The 23,455-nt window shown below is 37.8% G+C and overlaps 1 protein-coding gene across 2 annotated transcripts in view; it reads right to left on the bottom strand.

Moving 5' to 3' along the window:
• Window positions 1-6,499: 6,499 nt before the first annotated feature.
• The window catches only part of pax3a (paired box 3a), a 31,825-nt gene continuing 14,869 nt past the window's right edge, over window positions 6,500-23,455 (bottom strand). For both annotated transcript variants that reach the window (XM_056253521.1, XM_056253520.1), the window contains exons 5-9: window positions 19,446-19,645; window positions 18,643-18,808; window positions 17,413-17,624; window positions 10,731-10,994; window positions 6,500-7,554 (exon numbers count right to left, since the gene is read on the bottom strand). In XM_056253521.1, the coding sequence (XP_056109496.1) occupies window positions 7,537-7,554; window positions 10,731-10,994; window positions 17,413-17,624; window positions 18,643-18,808; window positions 19,446-19,645 (860 nt within the window). In that variant the 3' untranslated portion in view covers window positions 6,500-7,536. The remainder of the gene's footprint in view (window positions 7,555-10,730; window positions 10,995-17,412; window positions 17,625-18,642; window positions 18,809-19,445; window positions 19,646-23,455) is intronic.

Raw genomic sequence — 23,455 nt, 5'->3', positions numbered from 1 at the left:
AGCCGTTCTGGTCCAGTTCAGAATGACTGCTGTAAATATTTCAGTTATGATTGATTCTGTAGGATTTTTCTGATGTAGCTGTTCAGGACATTGAAAAACATTCAAAAAGTTGTTTAACTCCCGAATTATTTGCTCTCACATTCTGTCCTGCATGTTTGTGCATGAGCCGAAAGGTTCAACTGACCAAATTCCACGTCATTTGTTACTGCGAGAAACAGTCTCATGTCTTTCATGTTTTTTTTCCCTGTTGTTTTTTTCTTCTTCCACCGTTTCTCTCCTCTTTCAGCCGTCTGTCTCAGAATGACGTGGGGGAGTGGGGAGAAACTCTTGCCCTGTCAGCTATGCTGTGATTGTCTACTGATTTCAAAGAGTGTGAGGGGTCAGAGGTTAAGTTGTCTCCAGTATATGTTATTGTGTCTGACACCAGGCTCCATGCTGGAAAAGCGAGCAAAAGAGAGGGACACTTCCATAGTCATCCAGATTTTGTGGATGAGAAAAACAAATGTAAAAAGATGTGCTACATTAAATTGAATGTCCAAAGGATGGTTTAAAGCAGCGATTCCCAACCCCAGGGGATCCTTAAGCAGACTCCAGGCGGTACTTGGAAAGATTTGAACTGCTCTGACAAAGCCTATAAAACAAAACTGATGGAATTAAAATGCAAATATGAGGGCAAAATTTTAAATTAATTTGATGCATTTAGTAAACAATCTCATGATTTGATTCGACTTTTGCCCCAATAAACTCCTAATTACTGCTTATTAATAGTAAGGTTGTTATGTTTAGGTGTTGGGATTAAGGGATGTAGAATATGGTCATGCAAAATGAAACATTAAAGGCACACTATGTACTATTTTTACCTTAATATAACAGCTTCAAAGTCATTTCGGTGGTAAACAAACTCATAGTAGGGCGAATCATCCTGGTAGTAAAGCTTGGGGGGGACGCCACTGGAAAAACCAGCTATGCAAGTTTGAGAGTGGCGCCCCCGACAAATCTCGCGAGAATCACGACTTGCTTTACGGCACGACGTCACATACATCAACAATCTATAAAGCAGCCTTTATGGGAAGACACTAGCACGCATTTCATAAGCGAATCATGGCAGGGTCGACGAAGAAAACGCGGTCGGAAGAGTAAAGGAAAAGAAAACGAGAAACTGACCGCGTGAGGAATCGGACAAAAGTCTCACTCGGTCAGGCTTTCACTCACTGGCGAGAGCTAACAAGCAGCAATGGATGCAACAGCGATGCTGACCTGGCGTTCTTGTTGATGGACTAGTAGACATTTTCGGAGGCTATCTGTGCCTGTTTGATGTCCGACGCTTTGTAACGCGTTGTGTCAGGAGGAAAAATAGGGATAGCTCATAGATGAAGTTAAGAAGTTACTCACGGAGGCAATTGGCATCTCACAACTTGCACTTTATTCCCCAATCGAACTCGTGTAACTGTCTGTCACACATTATACTGTCCACAGCGTTACTTGATAAACAAAAATAGGATAAGAATGAGCATCAAACAGAAATAACCCGCATACATGTGGTGTTCGAGGCGCTCAAACAATACAGACTGCCGAGTGCCGACAGTTAAACAGGCGCGCGCAGCTCTTAAAGGGGCCACACCTTATTTCCACTGGTTACAGCTTCCATTCTACTGAACAGGTACCGTTATACAGGGGGAAGAGATCAGGCCGTGAGTGCAGAGACATCTCTGTGTGACTGCTATTTACGACAGTAACGTTACATACAAGTACTCCACAGCGACTCTAGGGGTCGCTGTTTGACAAAAACAGAATTTCTGCATAGAATGCCTTTAAATGCTTTATAAGTACTAATAAACAGCCAATATCCTAGTAATATGCATGCTATAGTGAGAATTGGACCCTAAGCTAAAGTGTTACCAAAAATGGGTGTGCATTTTGTGAATTTATGTGGATGGAAACACATTTCTGATCTGGTTTTACACTTCAGACTGACACAAGAGGAAAAACGGGTTGGGGAAACACAAAATGACACATTTAAATGTTTTTCCTTGAAATGGAAAATCTTCATGCCTTAAAATAGCTTGAATGCAACTCTACACCCTTGACTCATTTAGTATATGCGGTTCTATGAATATGCAAATTAGCCCCGCCTCCACTCACTCACACCAGCTCAGAGATCCACTCGTTGACGTGATTGGTTAGTTTGTGACGTCAGAAACACCAGCGAAACCGCGTTTTTGAGACTGTCTTTGGTTCACTGCAGTTTTAAAGAGAAAATACTTAGCAATGGTGTTGACTTATGAATTTACACATGATTTGTCTTAAAGGGGTCATATAATTGTACATGCACTTTTACAAGTTGATTGTACTGAAATGTGTGTTGGCAGTGTCTGTACACAGCCATCATATAATGATAAAAATCCATCCAGTGGTTTTGTTTTAATCTCCTTATATGTTTTCCCCTGCCTCAAATCGAGCCGTTCGAGCCTGTGACGTCACTAGCTCGCACGCCCCTCCCACGATTGTTGATTGACAGGAGCGTTTCAACACAGACCCGCCCTCGCTCATGAGCCAGCTGTCAATCATAGTCTGCGCGGACCGGCGCGGTCATTGTTGATATGCTGGAGCACTGACTATGAGCAGAATGGCGTTTGTGGTGTTCTGTTCTTGGGTGTAATAACGAACACAGCAGTCATTTTAATGTTCCTAAATCCGAACCGCTGAAGACGCAGTGGCTGAGTTTGTTTTCGAAGGGAATATTCCCCACGAGCAACGTCAATGCTTTCATGTTTGCGCAAATCATTTCACACACCAGACTGCTTTATAAACGAGGAGGTATAAAGCTGGTTTTGCTAAGAAGCTGCTCATGAAAAAAGGATCGGTACCAGCTATTCGTGTTCCTGCTGAATCTCCAGAAGAACGGAAGTGAGTGTAACGTTTTATTAAACTTTATATTAATATGTTAATCTTTGCAATTCGCTAGCTGCACGCTTCACAATGAATGCGTCTAAGGTTTACACTCAGGGTACATTACGGCATGTTTTCTATGTATGACGTTCTCAATATAATTCATAATCCCACGTTTATACTGAACAACGCGTTATGGTTATTGTGTTATTGAGTTACAAACGGTGTACGCCAGAGCCGGCTCTGGTGTACGCACAGAACAGAGAGGCGGGGTGAGCAAAGCTCATTGTCATTTAAAGTCATATACACTGAAACGGCGTGCTGAAAACAGAGCTGTTTTTGACCAGGTAAAATAAGTGTTTTCTTACAATACTAATGAGAATTTTTAATTAAAGTATATTACAAACTTTTAATTTAGACCCTAAAGAATCATATTAGCTTGTACAAAAATGGCATTATATGACCCCTTTAAAGCTTGATTTTCACCACTGGGAGACTTTAAAGGGGTGGTATAATGGGCTTTTTACAATATGTAAAATAAGTCTCTGTTGTCCCCAGAGTGTGTATGTGAAGTTTTAGCTCAAAATACCCCACAGATAATTTTTTACAGCATGTTGAAATTGTCAGTTTTTTAAGGGTCAGTTTCGTGTGTGTGTCCCTTTAAATGCAAATGAGCTGCTGCTCCCGGCACAGAGGGCGGAGCTCTGATTACCTCACAGAGACAAGCACTAAAATGTCAGAAACTTGCTGTTCTGCCTTTTTTGTTTAAACTGGAGTTGGACAATGATGGAGAGACTCAAGAAGAAGTGAAAACATGTAGAATGCAACAGGACGTTTCTGAATGGTTAGTTGATAAATTTATGTTGCTGATGTGGAGTTAACTATTTTTAATTAGCATATTCTGTCAATATAATCTATAAAATCATTGTGAACTGTTGTAAGATTCCTACAGAGTGACATGCTATTGCATTTGTGTTACAATCTGTACTGCATGTGAAAACTAAAGACTAAGACTGTGTTCCCGGGGTCAGGGTTTATGTAAATTTTAGGGTTAGTGATGTCACTTTAGCCGGGAGGAATGTCCTGTAGTCCCTACCAGCCGTTTGTTGTAGTCCTTAAAATATGATTTCTTTAAAAGCACAAATCTCCCTTTGCTTTGAAATTTGAGCATTGTAACTTTGCAGATGTTGTTTATGCTCAAACAGCAACATTACACACTAACTAAAGTTAGAAAAGTGAAATCATAATCAACCACCCCTTTAACAGTTTTGAAAAGAGTTAGTAAATGTGCAAATTGAAAGAAAGGACTGAAAGACAGCAAAAGAAAAACTGAAAGAGCAAAGGAAAGAGTGAAAAAAGAGTAAAAGAGCTAAAGAAAAAAATTGTGAAAGAAAAAGTGAAAGCGAAAGAAAAAGTGAAAGAGCAAAAGAAAGAAAGAGTGAAATAGAGCAAAAGAAAATTGAAAGAGAGAAAGACAAAGCAAAAGAAAGAATTAACTACCACTATATACCTAGATACTTTTATAAAGATTTTTCTTTTCTTCATTATTATTATTTTAGTTATTTATTTGTATTATATAGTGTTATTAATGCTTCTTATGAATGCAATTTATTTCACCATGCCAATAAAAGTATTTGAATCTTGAATCTTATAAGAGTGAAAGGGAAAAAAAGAGTGAAAAAGAAAAAGAGCAAAACAAAAAGTGACAGAGCAAAAGAAAGAAAGAGTGAACGAGCAAAAGAAAGAAAGAAAGAAAGAGTGAAAGAAAGATCCCTGTAGTGTTTGATGGTTTACAGCAGGCTGTGCTTCAGTCATTAACCCTTTAAGAGCTCCCTGGAGAGAAGGACTTTGTCATGAAAGAGTGTTTATGAGACTCAATATATTTCTGAATGAATAAAATTGCTCTATGAAGCTAACGGCTGAATAAAAATGATAGTTATTCTGAACCGTCATGCTAATTTTCCAAAAACAGCATTTCATACATGGTATATTGTTTTACACAGGTGCAGAATCATTTTAAAAATGTTAAACGTGATCCAGAAAGATAATGCAATTTGTTGTTTATTTCCACAAAAAAAAAAAAAAAAATGTAGAAGGACTATAAAAAAATGAAAGAGGGAAAACGGAGAGCAAAAAAGATAAGCTTGAATGCCATTTATTTATTTTTTCTTATAAATAGTAAATAGTGCTGCATTTTACACATTCTCCATCAACAATTATATGCAGTCGAGAACCAAAAAAACATAAAGTATAAAAAACAAACAAGGTAAAAAACATTGTTCCAATTCTTAAGATGTGAAGGCAGATGAACATTGTGTTACAGACACAGAACAAAGTACTCAGTTCTGCAAACTGCAGTGTAAAAATATTATGAAACATTATGAACCGCTGCATCATCTGGAATCTTTTCTTGCACGAAAAACAATCGGAAAACACAGAGGTGAAGAACAGATGATCTTCTTGAGCGAGTGAGAACAGACGAGTGTTTATGAGGTATTGAGTGTGTATTGCACTTTCATTGGGTTCGTTTTGTGGCGTGTGAATGTTCAGAATAGCGTACTACCATACTACTCATACTAATTCTGCAGTATGCACTATGTGTATTATGTGAATTTCCTGCAAGCAAAACTAACTAGATGACCTTCTACATTTGCCATTGCACTGTGAAATACATAATACCACAATGCAATGGATTCAACTTGACCTTCCTATTACATTGTGACCAATGAACTCTTTGGGCCCTATTTTAAGGATCTAAGTGCATGGTCTAAAGCGCACGGCGCAAGTACACTTAGGTCGTGTCTGAATCCACTTTTGCTAGTTTAACGACAGGAAAAATGGTCGGCGGTGCTGGCGCATGGTCTAATAGTGTTGTTCTTATTCGCTTAATGAGTAATGGGTGTGTTTTGGGCGTAACGTGCAATAAACCAATCAGAGTCTCATCTCCCATTTCCTTTAAAAGCCAGTTGTGCTCGCACCATGACGGAGTTTGCAAGCGGAAAGATTGAACGCTTCTCTAGCGAGGAAACGGATCTGCTCGTGCGCGAGGTTAAAGTGCGCAAGCAGACCATCTAAGGGATAAAGTGTACACTAAACAATGCTGGGTTGTTTTAACCCAAAATTGGGTAAAATATGGACAAACCCAAATGTTGGGTTAAAAATGTCATTTAAAATTTTAACCCAACTTTAACTTTCACTTTCAACTTTACATTTTTTAATTAAATTTTTAACCCAACATTTGGGTTTGTCCATATTTGACCCAAATTTGGGTTGAAATAACCCAGCATTTTTTAGAGTGTATGTGCGTTTTGCACCCGCCTATAGGCGCATATTACTAACGCACAAAAAATGACTGCGCCATTGACTTTAGACCAGGTTTCAGTTGGTCAATGGCGCAGTCTATTTCAATTCCCTCATAGCAACGCGCCATCAATGCGCCCGAACACTCCTCGTTTTCAGACCAGCAGCACATGGGCGCACAGATGGGCACAAATGTATTTGCTATTTAAACAACGTGGCGCAGGACGTGAAAATGATAACTGCGTCGGGCTGAAACTAGCAAAACACACTAGCTGGTGCTGCATTGCGCCGGATGTATGATAGGGCCCAAAGTAATTCGATTTTCTTGATTCATACAAAAGATGTTTTAGACTAAATGACATTCAAATGCAACAGGTTGCATACTACAATTGAAAATATTTATCATTGCATATGTTCTGTTTCTCAAACAATTTGAGTATATACTGTAGTATACAGTATGAAATAAGCGATACGATAGTATTCCATTCTGAACATCACTTCTGTCTCATACTACGGTATTTTGTGTGTGCTCAGATGAACTGGTAGTAAAGGGATCACACTTCTTCGTTTTGTCCGTCTAGCTATCTCTCTGACACGACTGAAATCCCATCGGACACTCGAGTGCATTCCTTCAAGGTCAACCTCTTTCTCTCTTTGAAGAGGACCTGAGAGCGTTGACTTGCGAACATGTTCTTGTGTATTTATGGATGAGAAACAAGGAAAGCTGGCACACTTTTTCCGAGCCCTTATTTCCTAAATATATCAATAAAAATGTCTCAACCAAAGAGTCACCGTCACTAAAGTGCGTCCGTCAGTGGACAGCTGATATCAGAGTATATCTTCCCTGCCATTCCATGCTGTTTATAAGCACAGTCTCAGTCTTTGAGTTGTTTATTTGTCCTTTCCCTTTGTCCTCCGTGTGTCCCATGTCGCTCTTCAGGAAGGAGGCAGTAAGTGTCGTGAGAACGTGTGATGCAGTGGCCTGCTCCAAAACAGGATGGATATACGGAGGGGCTGTTTCCTCCAGGACTAAATTATCAAACTAAGCCTTCCACCACTCACCTCGATCCTGGTCCTAAACCCAACCCAACCCTACCCACAATATCCCCCTCATAAAAACAACTCGGTCGCACTTTGGACCCACGTGCGTCGGGGAGGACCGCCGTCACCCCTGGCTTCTCCACAACGCTCCTCGCTCAGAGACCCAGTGAGGAGCGGGAGTTTGAGGATGGATGGTCATTTTGGTCAAACATTCAAGGAGAGCTCAAGTGCAAGAGTTTATGGTCAGGCCATCCATAGATCTCTTCATCTCCTTCCTGTCTGTCTTCATTCAGTCAATGCTAGGTTTCAGATAATGAAAGGCACCTGAAAGAGACAGAGACATACATGAAAAATATGAAAAATTAAACATTTTATTTTTGCTAGTTCACTTATTTTATTTCTCATTTTCATATAGTTTAAGTCGAAATACTAAAATAACTCAAAATAAAAATAAAACTTAAAAATGACAATGACAAAAACACACAACAAAAATAGTAAAACTTTAACTAAAATGAAAATGAAGACATAAAAAGAAATTCAAACTATTGCCAAAAACAATGACAGAATATCAATGATACTAAAATAATACTGATTAAATTCAATTGAAATGTATGATTAAAATTGTTTTTATTAAATATACAGTACACAAATTTAAACATCTATGTTTTAAAAAATTAAATACATATTTTAAATATATATAACTGCCTATAAATTCATGTAAATTTCAGACTTCATTTATACAACCTGCTTCTATAATATTTTATAATACTTGTTTCTGTGGACAAATGTAACATTATATCTCTGGAGAGTAAATAAACTAAATAAAATACAATAAATGTCACATCATTTTTGCTAATTAACCTATGCTAATTGTTTAGGGGACTAATTAAAATGTGACTGTTTTGTTTATATGTTGCAGAATTTTATATTTTTAGTAGCCTTTGGCATTTTTTTAATTATTTTATAGGCCAGAAATGATATCATTTTATATATTTACATTAATTAAATTATATTAAACATTGGAAAGTTTACTGATGCCTCCTAGTGGGCTCTGGGACAATGGCTGAGAAACACTGGCCCTGTTTACACCTGATATTAAGATGCGTTTTGGTCGATCGGATCACAAGTGTAAATACAGGTGTAAGCGGGGTCTAAAACGTTTTGAGCTTGTCCACTTTCAACCACTTACAAGAGGTAGTCGAAAACACATTGACCGGATTGCTTTCGTAGAGTAAACGCTCATGTGGTCGAATGTGTTCAAACAGCCACAAAAGACCGCCCGCTCTGCTCCTACTGACTTAATGCGTAAACATTACGGGAAGCACACTACCCAGACGGGATTTAAACTTTGTCGGCTGAAAACCCAAATTTGGTTTGAAGACGAAAAATGTACCAAGCGCAATGTTCGCTCACCATTCCTGATTTCTAACACAGTGTTTGTCGTTGTCTTGCGGCTATAAGAGCAGAAAGCTGCTGCTCTCCATGTTTTTCTGTCGTCTCTGGTTGCGTTCATGAAAATCACGTGACCTTATTTTGTCCATTAGATCGAAAGATCTGAACAAACAAAAAACATACATTTACCCACCCATAGCCCTCCTGGTTGAAAATGAACAAAAGAGACGGATTAAAACACCAGGTGTAAATGGGAATGTGTCTCCCTCGTCTACTTGTGATCTAATCGACCAAAACGCATCTTAATACCAGATGTAAACAGAGCCACTGACATCAATATGATTATATCAACATAGCCTTTGCCAATAGAAAGAAAGACAAATTGAAATATGCAACAGATCCAGCAAAAGACAGCACATGATTGAGAGAGCCAGTGCGTGCCAATTCCTCAAGAATACAGACAGACAGAGCAAAAAAGAGAGATTGGTGGGATGGGGGGGGGGGGGGGGGTGAAAAGAGAGCTGTCCTATATTCAGTTCTGTATGGATCAGAGTCAATGATCAACAGCAACTACAGATCTGACCCGTCTGAAACACATGGTTCTAATATCTGCCTGCCACGGGCCATTCTACTCCAACACGAGACCCCCGCTAACTCCTCCACGGACCCCCAGCTCTGTGCTTACGGGGTGCGGACCCCAGCAAATTAATGATATCAAGATGCAGTCCTGGATTGGGCACTCGACATGCAGTCCTGGTGTGTAAGGCCTCCCCCCCCCCTCTGACTCTGTCAAACTAGTACTGAGATGGCTGCTCCTCTCATTTCACTGTTTGAGTGGATCATGAACGATATCTTTGTTACCCAGAGCTCATTACATGGCTGGCTGACGGATGCCTGGAGCTGATGAGATACAGCTCATCTCACAGGGTCGTGAAAGGTTACGGGTTAAGCATCATAAACCATGACAGCGCTAACCTGTGCGGCGGCCCAGAGGATTACAACTAACTAATGTAAACTGATAATTACGCCTCAGATTAGAAGACGAATACTCCACTGAAAATAATCTCAGTTGACGTTCAGATGATCGTGTTTCTCGATAGAATCAATGACCTTTTTTTTTTAGTTCTCTGGAAGGACTGTTAGCTTAGCACGTTTACTGTAAAAAGTGGAGCTGTGGTGATGTAATTTATCAAAAAAATCATGTGGCTTGCTTGTGTCAAAGTGTACAAATTAGAAATATACCCTATTTTCATATTGTGAATGATAAGTTCATGCATATAATAAAAATTTTATTAAATTTAAAAAAAAATTTAACCTTATAATTTTATTAAAATATCTTCTTCCTGTCGCTACTTCCATAACATCGCAACTTAAAAAAGCTAAACCAAGCTAACCAAGAAAAGAAAAAAAATCTTTCCAAAATGTTGCTAAGCAGAAGGAAAAAACGGTTGGCTAAAGTATTTTGTTTCTTTGGTTAACGTTATGCGAATGTGTAAATATCAGGAAGGGTCTTAAAGTCACCATGAAATCAAAATGGAAAAATCCAAATTTTATGGAATATTGCAGCATTATAAATGATTTTTCTGTGCACATCATTATTCTTTAATAATCTTTAATCAAAATAACTTCCTCTCCCTCTTGCAGCGACATCTCTTCTTTGATGACATGTATACTGGCATGAGGGCGGGACAAACTGTCACTCACATGAGATCGACCAATAGCAAACCACAACCATTCAATCAATTTCCAATGGACAAAATCTAATCCCACCCTACATTGTTTCTTTTTCGAGAAGCCGTTTCACTCGGATATATACGTCACATTAGGGAAGAAAAAAAAACGTGCATATGATGTTATGAATATTTGCTAATATTTTTTTTATAATATAGTATTTGTTTGCATAATAAATAAAAACTAAATAAAATGAACATTTGCTAAAACATTTCACAATGTTAGAAGAACATTGGTGGATTTTTTCCTAAACATTTAAATAGTGTTCTCACGCACTACAAAGCAAATCCAAAATATAACATTTGATGTTTTTAAATGTTTTAGAATATAAATCTGTGGGTCACTCTCACTACAGTACAAACAGTGCTGCTATTCACCTTACTCTGCCCATACTGGCTGTACTGGTAAGATGCCACATGGTCCACGCTGTACCCAGGTGAGCTGTAGCTGGAGGGGCAGTAGGACTGGGAGCTGGGCAGAGTTGGCATGCTGGCCAGGCCTGGCAGAGCCTCCAGTCTCTGAGAAGAGTGGCAGCTGGCAGCCATGCCCGCACTGGGCTCCAAACCGCCCGTCAACGGAGAGAGGGCAAAATCACTCTGCGGCTGATGGGGAACTCCACCTGGATTCAACAGCCCCATCACCTGAGAGAAAGGAAGAAGAAGAGAACACAATGTTGAGTTCCTTTTTTAACAAGCAAGTTGCTGAAAAGACTAGCCTGGGCCCTGGACCAGTATAGACTTCTGTGCTGTTCAGGCTGGTTTATTCTGGTTGGCTGATACATGACCAAATTTTGGTACAAGCATCACTTTTACTATTGCTCATACTTTCGGTTTAAGTTTTGAACAAGCCGCTAACCATACTAAGTAAACTTAAAGGGATAGTTCACCCAAAAAGGAAAATTCTGTCATCATTTACTCACCCTCAAGTTGTTCCAAACCTGTATGAGTTTCTTTCTTCTGCTGAACACAATAGAAGATATTTTGAAGAATGTTGGTAACCAAATGTGACGGTAGCCATTGACTTCAATAGTATGGAAAAAAACACTATGGAAGTCAATGGCTACCGATGAAAAACTCAACAACTTGAGGGTGAGTACATAGTGACAGAATCTTCGTTCTTTGGTGAACAATCCCTTTAATATGAAATGGCACATAATTTGCCCCACATTTGTGCTCAAACTGTTTGATACATCAAATCCTGCAGGTATGCTGTTATTTTACCAAGTGATCAGACTTTAAATTGTCACCTGGCAGATGATAAAATCCCATTGACTTACATTGAAGCACCTAGCAACACCCTGGCGACCACTTTTTAATCATTTTTCAAATAACCATTTTTTAATTATGAATGTAAATACATAGTATTTAGCTCTTAGTAAGAGCGAAAAAAATATTTTTTTCCATTTTTAATACACCTGGAATAACTAAAGTTCCCGGATCTATGAGAATTCTGCATTTTCACCAAATAAAACCATGAAAATTTGCTTTTAATTTGATGGGGAATGAATTCAGCACACCAAACTAAACATAATGACAACGGTATAGTTTTTAATGAAAAAAGCCCTCCTTTCTATCAAACACCATCTGAAACGATTCGGTGACAGCGAGTAAAGATCTCTCCAGCTCACACACAGCGTCTCTGGCCGCCCGTATCTAATTGACACCAGTGACAGACAGATGGAAGCGGGACGTGAGTGTGCCATCAGTGTCTGAGAGCTCTCGACCGCTCCTTGATGGGCCAAGTACATATCAGTTCCCTCCTTCTGCTAATCATTAATCAAAACCAGCCCGGCCCAGAAAAAATCTCCAGCACACCGACTGAACAACCGGCCCACTGACTCCGTCCAGAGTCCATGAGAGTCAAATTATTCCCCATCCTGCAGGACACATGGTTCCTTTTAAACAGTTACCCTGTGCAACCAAAGAGGGGGCGGAGTCAGACGAGAGGGGCTGTATTTCCTTCCCCGTTCCTGAAAAAGTGTAGAGTTGTGTGTTCGGGTAAAGAGCATAACCAGATGAAAAAACAAGAAGAGTAAGAAAACTTTCGACTTTTTTCTATCAAGAATTCCAATAGAACAAGAAAAGCAGAGGGAATGCGTGTGCCACATGCTGTGGGAAGAGGAATAACAGTCGCAGAGAAACTATTGCACATTAAATACGTGGGTGGGTTTGCTCAGATATACTTTAGGGACAAATTTGTCCTCAGATGTGAGCTAAATCTTACAAAAACCTCCCTTTGGGGACATCTGGAAATGTCCTCAATTGAAAAAACAATTCATAAATCATGTTTTTATTTATTTAAAAGCAAAAATCTCGGTTACAGTGATGCACTAACTAAAACTAAAACCATAAAACATATTTTGAAATAAAATAAACGTTAACTTAAAGAAAATATAAAAAAAGATATTTCAGCTAGATGCCAAGGCAATATTTCTCATTTTCATTTAGTTTTAGTTTAACTAAAATAACTAAAAAAAGACTATACAGACATTTAAAAAACTATTAAAATGACAAAAAAACAAACATTTTTCTTATCTTTATCTAAAATTAAAACGGACAATATAAAAATAAAACTAATTAAAAATATTAATAAAACTAGAAAAGCATCTCAATACTAAAATAGCGTATTAGCATGATTTAGCATCTATCAAACTTTTCTGTGTAAATTTCTATTCAGTTTTAATATTTTTCTGACAACACAATGCCTAAAATGACTATAAAAATGAATACAAATGAAAGTTAATCCTTCGAAAATTGGCCTCATTCACTTCCATTCAAAGTGCCACACTGTAACCTAGTTTGGTTTTTGTTTTAAAAAAATAAAATAATGATGGACAATCAAAATCATTTTTTTGTGGTAATCAGAATTATGCCACAAATGCAGTGCAATGAGCTTAACTTGTTTTAAACCCAGTATATTCATCCAAAACAATAGGCATCTATGGTACTCAGCTAGGAAACCATGTGTGTTTGTGCGATTAACACTTTTACAAGCTGTGTGAAGGGTCATGAAATTCCTCTCGGGGTTCATCTTCAACAGCTGTTCAGGACACAAACGGACTCAAAGCTCTGAGCGCTCACAGATTTTCAGGTGCTTTCCCCACCTTGCAGATAACTCAACGGTCACACGAGCTGACAGCGTATATCATGTACAGCAGCGCATGTGTGAGTCACACGGTGATGTGTGATGCTTAACAAATGAAAAGCACATGGAGGTTAAACTCTCTCGTTCACCTCCCCATGGGGGGCCCGGGCCCCGGCTACATGTGAGGTGAAAGAGAAAATCTTCCTTCCATGTCGAGACCACAGACAGGAGTTGTTGACAAAAAGCTTCCTCATAAAACATTTCCCCAGCCAGTGTGATGCATGTACGCAGCTGTCCAGAGGAACCTGTGGGATCCAGCATCCCACAAAGAGCAAAAACACACTTACAAATCCATATAAAGTGCCATTTCTGTAGATTATATACAAGTTAAGCTTATATATATATATATATATATATAATTGTAATTTACTCATTCTTTTTTGTTGTTGTTTTTACAAACTTATGCATAAATTGAAATTATTTTTTATATTTAACCTGGACAATTCATTTGATTTAAACTCTGCGTTTCAACAATAGCACCGGAATTTTTTTTAACATATTACTAAGTACTTTTTAGGAGGAGACCAGGCAAAACGTATTTTTTAATGCATTAATTATGCCTTTTAATGGACCTTATAATGCATTGTATGATCTCAAAAATAATTGTCTCCCCATTATGATACTCTTCTATTCATTGGACACATTTTTAGAAAGTATAATGCATTAAAACATGACAAACAACTCACAGGTGTAACAAGGAATCTGCAAATATTATAATGCATCTTAACTTTGGTTACAATTATTTAGGAAAAGATATAATGCATTATAACGTACATTATGTATACCTTTATAATGCATTATAAAGTGTTACCACAATGTTTAATTTTTTACTAAAAGGTACACTTGAGACAATGGACAGGAATTTATGGGATAAAAAAAAGAGTGAATTGGATCAGAAAACCATGTGTGTGTGTGTGTGTGTGTGTATATATGTACATACTGTGTATCAGTTCATGTTGTGTTTTTTAACATGTACCATCGCAATCATTCAGTACCGTGGTATTTATCAAAGTATCTCCATCTAATACATATCTCTACTATCATATTTTTTGTTAAATGAATAGATAATAAATATAATAATATATAATTCGAAATAATCACAGTTTCGTTTGCTAATAAATTACAAACCAATCTGCAGGGACAACCCTTCTCAACACACCCCGAATCCCAAGCTTATTTCAGCATACATTAAACCACAGATAAATACATAATTCAAACAATTAGCCAACAAAGTGGCTCATTTGCATAAATTACACAGCGCATTATGGAGGGTAAATTCTCCCATTCCAATCAATTAAGAGTCTGGTGGATCTCATAATTAGAATCCCAGACGCTGAGAGTTCCAACATCGTCATGACGACGAGAATCCCTGCCCTTCAACAACACGACGGCACTGGCCGACCCTGTGCCAGGTTACAAACACACACGCACACACTAATGGCAATAACAGACTGAGTGTGTGAGTGTGAGAGTTACCTGACCTCTAAGTCATTCCTGACGGAGGAATGCTGCCTTAATGACTAGGAATTGGTTCTGATTACAAACCCTGCTGCTGGGGGCGCTGCAATTAGACACACTTCAATTAATACGTCATGTTAAATAACTTTGAGCAGTTCAATTACTGTACACGAGGCGATAGTCACAATCCACGGAGAGGAGACGTTATTTCATAAGGTTTACGCTTTTTAAAATCATGAAGTGAACTTTTGCATATTTTTAGAAAAATAAAAACATTTTAGCAACTCTTTACAATAAGGTCCCATTAGTTAACATTAGATATCAAACAATGAGCAATGCATTTGTTACAGTATTTATTCATTATATAAAAATACAACTGTTCATTGTTAGTTCATGTTAGCTCAGGTTCCTTAAATAATATGGTAACACTTTATTTTACAGTGTCCTTGTTACATGTTACATGTACTTACCATCGTAATAACAGTAAATTATGCATAATTACATGTAACTAACCCTCAACCAAACCCTAATCCCTAACCCTATAGTAAGTACATGTAGTTAATTAATATTACTCAGTACTTAAATATATAATTACACTGTAACAATGACACCTTAAAATAAAGTGTAACCATTAATATTAAGAGATACAGATACAATTTTGCTTTAGAAGTATTTTTCATTGTTAGATCATGGTAACAAATGGAACCTTATTGTAAAGCGTTATCAAGCTTTTCAAACGAAATGTTGTCATTATTTACTCATCATATCATTCCATTTTTTTTTTTCATGAAACGCAAAAGTCAAATTGTCATGCAGATTTTTCCATGCAATAACAGTTCATATGTAACAAGGACTGTCTCAAAGTGAAAAAAAGTAGCATAAAAGTGGTCTTCTGGAGGCATGAATATTATAGACTTATGAGGAACACACCCAAATTTATGTTGTATGCTTTTATGGCTTTTTTTGTGTTTTATTTTTTGGAGACATGGAAACAGTGAGCTGTTGTTCTATTCCTCAAAATGTTCTCTGGAAGAAAGAATGCCATTCAAGTTTGAAACAACATGAGGGTGAGTAAATAAAGACCGAATTTTTATTTTTGGGTGAACTACCCCTTTAACAAAAACGTTATTGTGACATATCATATCTGATCAATGGCGATATGTGTTTAGACTGCAGTGTTGCTTGTTTCCCATAAATCTTCCTGGCGTTTTCAGGCTTTTGTCTCTTTTATGTGTGTGTGTGTTTTGAGAAAGAACCTCATTCTCAACAACATCTTCTGTTTCATAGCCTCAGGGCCGCTCTCTATCTAAATCACTCTAATTTTTCTCCCGTGTCCATTTCTTTCTCTTTCTGTCCATCTCTTTCATTCCATTTATCTGTATCACGCAGCACTGAGAGGGGTTTGAGTTTGAGGACAGTACCCAGAATGCCGCTCCTGTCTAACTACCGGATGCTTTGAGGCAGTTAGGAGCTCATTTTCTGGTTGTTAGCACGTTGTGCGCAGCAGGCGAGCCGACAGATAACAGCTGATGAGTGTGTAATCACAAATAATTGTCTTTCACTTCTCGTTTCCATCATCATCCTTTCGGTCATGTCCTACCCCTCCTCACACCTTCATTCTCACATTCACTCACATTGCAAATCCTCTCGGTGTAAAAACAGAGACCTTCAGAAAGCAACATCACAATAAAAAAAGCTTGTATAGACTATTCAAAAGTTTGAGGTCAGTAAGGTTTTTTTTTTTTTTTTTTTTTTTAAATCAATACTTTTATTCAGCAAGGATGCATTAAATTGATTCAAGTGAAGTGACCATAAAGACGTTTATAATGAAGATTTCTATTCATCAAAGAATCCTGGAAAAATGTATCACGGTTTCCAACGAAATATTAAGCAGTACAACTTGTTTCAACATTGATAATAATAATAATAATAATAATAATGAATGTTTCTTAAACACCAAATTAGCATATTAGAATGATTTCTGAAGGATCATGTGACACTGAAGTCTGGAGTAATGATGCTGAAAATTCAGCTTTGACATCAGAGGAATAAATTACATTTTAAAACATAGTACACTAGAAAACAGTTATTTTTAAATTGTAATAATATTTCACAATATTACTGTGTTTTTAATTAAATAAATGCACCCTTAGTGAGTATAAGATACTTTCTTACAAAGGAAATTTTTAAAAATGTTGACCCCAAACTGTATCTGTAACCTTGATAATGACTACAACACTTTCTAGTAAGACTCATTGAATTAAACAGCCGTATTTTGTGACTGTACCTTTAAGAGTTCCTTATGACCCTGTATGATTGCCTAAAGAATTGAGTAACAACAACGTCCCAACCATAACACAGATTGTGTGGTAGAAACCTCTGGCAACTGGTCAATATATACAGCCATATAAATACTATATATCCAGAACCGTATATGTCACATGAGATGATACTGACCTGTGACGGGAGGCTGTTGGGGTTCACTGGGTTTGCATGGCCTGGCGCAGCCACATAACCATCCGAGTAACCAGAGAATCCATGACGTCCAGAGGAGAGGCAGTAGGCCGAACTCCCCTCCTGGGCCCCCGGTCCGCTGCCAAGCCCAGACTGATGCACTGAGGTGGGGGGAAGAGGCTGAGGCCTGTGCACAGTGCTGGGCTGATCTGACACTGATGGGAGAGGGAGGGAAAGAGAAAGAGAAAGAGAAAGAGAAAGAGAAAGAGAAAGAGAAAGAGAAAGAGAAAGAGAAAGAGAAAAAGAAAAAGGGAAGATATTGATGAAAAATCAAGAGGAATCTCTTTGTTAAAGTTATACACCGTTTTATTATTTAAAGCTTCTTTAAAAAACATTAAGGTGCTGTGCTGATATAAATACCATCCAAATTCATATCTTTGAGCTTCCAAGGACTAAATGACTAAAAATAGTTTCAGAAACTGTACAGAAAGTACACTTCCGTTCAAAAAAAGTTTGGGGTCTGTAAGATTGCTGTAAGTCTCTTCTGCTGACCAAGGCTGCATTTAAAACAGATAAAACAGAAATATTTTTGAAATATTGTTACCATTTAAAATGACTGGATTCTATTTGAATATATTTAAAAAATATATTTTATTCCTGTGATGGCAAAACTGAATTTTCAGCATCATTACTCCAGTCTTCAGTGTCACATGATCTTTCAGAAATCATTATAATATGCTGATTTGGTGCTCAGGTAACATTTCCTATTATTTTTAATATTTTTGTGTACACCATGATGCATTTTTTGATGCATCAGGATTCTTTTTTCATCGTTTATTTGAAATAGAAATGTTTTGTAACATTGTAAATGTCTTTACTGTCACTTTTGTTCAAGTTCATGCATCCTTGCTGAATAAAAGTTATTATATAATTATTATATATATATATTTTTTAATTCTTTTTTTGGTTACACTTTATTTTAAGGTGTCATTGTTACAGTGTAATTATATATTTAAGTACTGAGTAATATTAAGCAACTACATGTAATTACTATAGGATTAGGATTTGGTTGAGGGTTAGTTGCATGTAATTATGCATCATTTACAGTTATTACTATGGTAAGTACATGTAACATATGTAACAAGGACACTAAAATAAAATGTTACCATTTTGTTTTCTTACTGGGACCAAACTTTTGACCAGTAGTGTATTACTATGCTTTACAGTTCTCACCTTGTGAGATAGATGAGGGAGGGTAAGGGCTGTCCGCCAGCTGATAGGGCTGAAGACTCGACATCGCAGAGGGTGGGAAACCGCCAGGTATCAGGTGATTAAACGCCATCAGCTGATTGGCTCCTGCCTGCTTCCTCCAGCGAGCTCTTCGATTACTGAACCAAACCTGCGGGAAAACAAAAAAAAATTGTTTTTATACTCAAACTGGTACTAAATTTAAAACATGACACATTTCAGCATGGACTTCCTATAGCACCCCCCTTTATTCAAGAATATGATATTCAACCATGTTATTCCTATAAGAATGTGTTTGTGTGTGTCATGTATCTGAGTTTACACAGGGACTCTTTGTGTGTTCAGTAGCTCGAAGCTTGTTTGGTCTGATTTCGATCGAAACATCTGTGCTCATTAAAAAGCGATGACATCACGTCACGGGTTCTAGTTTAATTGGGTTAGAAGGACTTAATAATAGAGTTTATTAAAAGATTCTGTTTTGGGGGTTTTCTGCGACAGAATACTAGGGTAAAAACAAGAGGTCAGACGTGGCACAAAGAAGCCTGTGTTTATGCGAGTGTGTCATGTGACTTCGGGGCAGGGGTGCAGGGCTAAATGCTGGTAAATTTAGTCTCCCAGTGTAAATCACATTAACGTTTTTTTAGCGGCAATGCAACTTACGAGAAAGTGTGTGTAGAGTGATCACAGGCACACACAAAAAAGAGCCAAATATGTTATGGTCACATCATTAACAAAACTTCTACAGGAAGAAAAAGAATTGGATATTAAAAGTTTGTGCATGAATGTACCTGTACTCGGGCCTCTGTGAGTTTGGCTCTCTGAGCGAGCTCTTCTCTGGTGTATATATCAGGGTAATGGGTGCGTTCGAAAGCTCTCTCCAGCTCCTCCAGTTGCTCGGCCGTAAACGTGGTCCGACTGCGCCGCTGTTTCCTCTTTAGTGGCAAACCCGGTTCCGAGTCCACGTCTGAGCCCTCATCTGAGTGGCTTGCTACAAAGTAAACATTCAAATGAGATTCTTATTAAATAAAGAATAAAACCAGCACTCTGTTATCAGCTGTGAGAGATTTTCATTTATTTCAGCAGAGCACAAATTTTAAAATGAGATATTATTGACTAGAATTTGGATCTGTTCCTTGTACAAAGCTATTGCATGGCTTTAAAAGAGTTGGAATATAGTTCAAAAGACTCTTTTATGATACATTTTTATGATACCGCAGTCCTTAATGGGTTTCACGATATAGAAAAGAGTGACCAAAATATTTCTATTCCACGGCCTAAAGAAAGTCACAGGTTTGGAACAAAACAAAACAAAACATTTTTTTTTTTTTTTATAAATTAAATTAAATAAATAAAATAAAAAGATCTGGACTATTTCAATGAGACATTAGAAAATATATAACATAAAATAAAACAAAAAGTAAGTAAATATATACATTCAAATTAAATAAAATTAAATATCATTTAAAGTCCGCTAGAAATAGTTTTTGAGCAGCAATACTCTAGAAATTATGTTGTAGTTCATGTCTTGATGCACAAGGGATAACTAAAATATTTAAATGAAACAAATTCTACATCCTGAATACACAAACATTCAAATTTAAATGTAAAAACTTACAAGATACCATAAGGAAAAAAGTTACAGCATGACAATTCTATAAATCCCCTGCAAACCAATATCTGAAAATTAATATTTAAAAACCTTTACATGGATTTATCACGTTAATCTTTTATATTCGGCTAGATAAATTGACCGCAATATTGTTGTGAGTTATTTTGTTTCCACCTGCTTAATATTGAAGGCCAGTATCTGTAAGATTTACTCTCACCCAATGCACACGTCACACATCACTCGCTCATATGCAGGTATTATTTGGGGTGAAGTTGGACCGGGTGAGAGGTTCTTTCGTAGCTAATTCAGCAGAAGAGAATGTTAGTGTGAGTGGACTAAAGCTCAGGGAATCTGTACCCAGAGGAGGGGGGCCCTATCAAATGATTAGGCTCCTCAAACTAGCGTGACAGCCAGCTATTGTCCAGTAATACGCCTCGAAAGCCCCCGTCCAGAACTCGCCAACGCCACATCTGCTTCGTCTGACACTAGCCATCTCCTTTCTCTTGTTCGCTCTCTCTTCGATTTTCACCCCCATATGGTAGAAAACACAAAACGTTAAAAGACGCCCAGACTTCGCCAAGCCACACCGCATCCGCAGACCCTAAAATTAAAACTGCGATTAAAACCGTCCATTAAACTTACTTTTCATTAAGCTTGAGCTCACATTCACTAAGTGTAATAACCAAAAAAAGTAAAGGATATGCAAAAAGTAGGATCCGCAATGTGCCAATGGCATGAATTTCCCTTTAGTAATCTATGTGAACTCATCTACTACGATTTTACAGTTGTGATGTAAAATCTTTCTGACGTTTTTAGTTGGAAAAAGTAATGCAGATGCCATAAATAAACCAGGTAATGCCTCTGTTTCACAAACAAAAACATATCTGGACTTCCCAACAAATATACAGGTGTATTTCTCCTTCGGAGTGAGGAAGAAAGAGACGAGAGAATTCGAGGTTTAATTGAAAGTGAAGAGTCACGCAAAGCAAACCCTTCGGTCTCCACCCTGGAGCCACACAGGAAATGCTACTGCATCTCTCCAGCATCTCGCAGGAATTGGAATGGAAAGAGAGACAGGGATGGCTGTCCTTTACCACTTTTCCACCCTCTAACAGAGAAAAGTCTCTTTTTTCCCAAAAGTCTGGACTATTTTCAGCAGACGACAGTTTTCGAGGAAATGGTATCCATCATATCCTTCATATACAGAATGCCCTCAGAGAACTAACTCGCAAATTAGAAAAGCACATAAAAACATGTTTTTCTCCCAAAACAAACATCCAGAAATCAGATCAGGTTTACACGGGCATGAGGAGAAAAAAAGAGCAAGAGAGCTTTCAAATCACTAGAAGCAAGTTTTCGGTTTCTTTTTCTTTGTCTTCCAATTTAATTGGAAGTTTCTATCATTACAGCTGCAAAAAAAAGTCATGTACTAAAAAAAAACAAAAAAAGAATTAAATAAAATGAAACAAAAAAAATTAAAATTTTAAAATAAAACTCAGACATCCCTTAATTCTCTTGAATTTGTATTATTGCCACTGCAAACAAAATGTTAAAGTAAATAAATAAAATGAAATAATAGGTGAATAAGCAAGTCGGTCTTCCCATAATTCCCTTGAGTTTCTAATATTACTACTGCAAAAAGTCAAACGCTGCAAATAAATAAAGTAATATAAAATAAAAAATAAACAAAAAAAAGTAAATAAATAAAATAAAACATAATTCTCTTGAGTTTCTATCATTACAGCAAAAAAAAAAGTCAAACGCTACAGACTGTAATCTGTAAATTACACTGTTTCATTTGGCTCTTTCTCTCTTGCGCGCTCCCTCTCTCTCTCTCTCACTCCATCTCTTTTGGGGAGTTATTTGGCAGTCTTTTGTTGGCCTGTTTAGTGAGAATGGTGACTGAGCTCTTTGGAGTCTGATTTCCACGCTCCATCTGTAGGTTCCATGAGCTGGGTCCGGGCAGCATTGAGGCCCCTGTCACCTGCCTGGCAGGGGGCGGGGGGGGAGGTGGGCACAATGAGGGCTGGACGCAGGGCAATGGGGGCTCCGCAGGGGAACAGCGGGGGGCCGCCCCCGAACCCTTCCTCCTCCACGGCCAGGGGGTTACGGAGGTGGAGGTGGTGGTGGTGGGGGGGTGACGGGGAAAGAGCGATATGGAGAGGGTTAAGGAGAAAAAAAGAAGATGAAGAAGAGGGGGCTGATCGCTCAATGGCACCTGGGGGACTAGTTTGGTGACTAGAGAGGGTGTGTGGGAATAGCGATTCTAGTTTAAGATGATTGTCAGCCCCGGTCTCGTTCATCATGTCCATTTACAGCATTGACGTACGCTAAACAGGCACTTCTCGGAAAAAACATGGATTTTAAACTTCACCGAAAAAGCAGCCATACAGCCATAGATCGGATTAGAGAATCATTTAACATCATAAACCAGATTTGGTTACACTTTATTTGAAGATGTCTTTGTTACACTGTAACTATACATTTAAGCACTGAGTAATATTAATTAACTACATACTTGCTATAGGGTTAGGATTAGGTTTTAATTTAGTTTATGGTTTTGCATGTAATTGTGCACAATTTATAATTATTACTATAGTAACTACATGTAACATATGTAACAATGACACTGTAAAATAAAGTGCTACCCCAGATTTACTCTGAGAATCAGATCGATACAGACAGAAATTGCTCCCATAATTCCCCTTTAAAAAGAAACAGGATTTTCACAACCTTAAATTATCAACACTTTTTAAAAAATTACAAAGAAAAAATGCATCGAATTTTCACAGAATAACCAAAAGCTGCCCATATGGAGAGCAGTGTATGTCACCAAATCATCTTAGGGGCCGTTTACAGACCATTTTCAACTAAAACAGGGAAACTTTGTATACATTTTGGCTGTTCATTTACAAGACAACGGTGTTTTGGTGGCCTGAAAAAACACAAACTTTTGAAAACGGGGTTCAAAGTTCAAGCGTTACTGTAAAAGATAGCGTTATCATCTCCATGTAAACTACAAAAATGTGAATTTGTGAAAACAGTGACTTCATGCACGTTGTATAGGCGCGTACTGTTCAGTCTACTTGTATAGACGCGTACTGGCCTGGCATGAATGATACAGCGTTTGTAGTCGGTTTCGCGGATCCGTGTGAACGGGGATCCTTTTGACAACGTTGTCGTCTCTAT

This window comes from Rhinichthys klamathensis, unplaced genomic scaffold (assembly GCF_029890125.1).
Source record: "Rhinichthys klamathensis goyatoka isolate OS25496 unplaced genomic scaffold, OSU_Roscu_1.1 h1tg000105l_1, whole genome shotgun sequence".
Taxonomy (NCBI): domain Eukaryota; kingdom Metazoa; phylum Chordata; class Actinopteri; order Cypriniformes; family Leuciscidae; genus Rhinichthys; species Rhinichthys klamathensis.
This window is presented reverse-complemented; position numbering and strand designations above follow the sequence as displayed.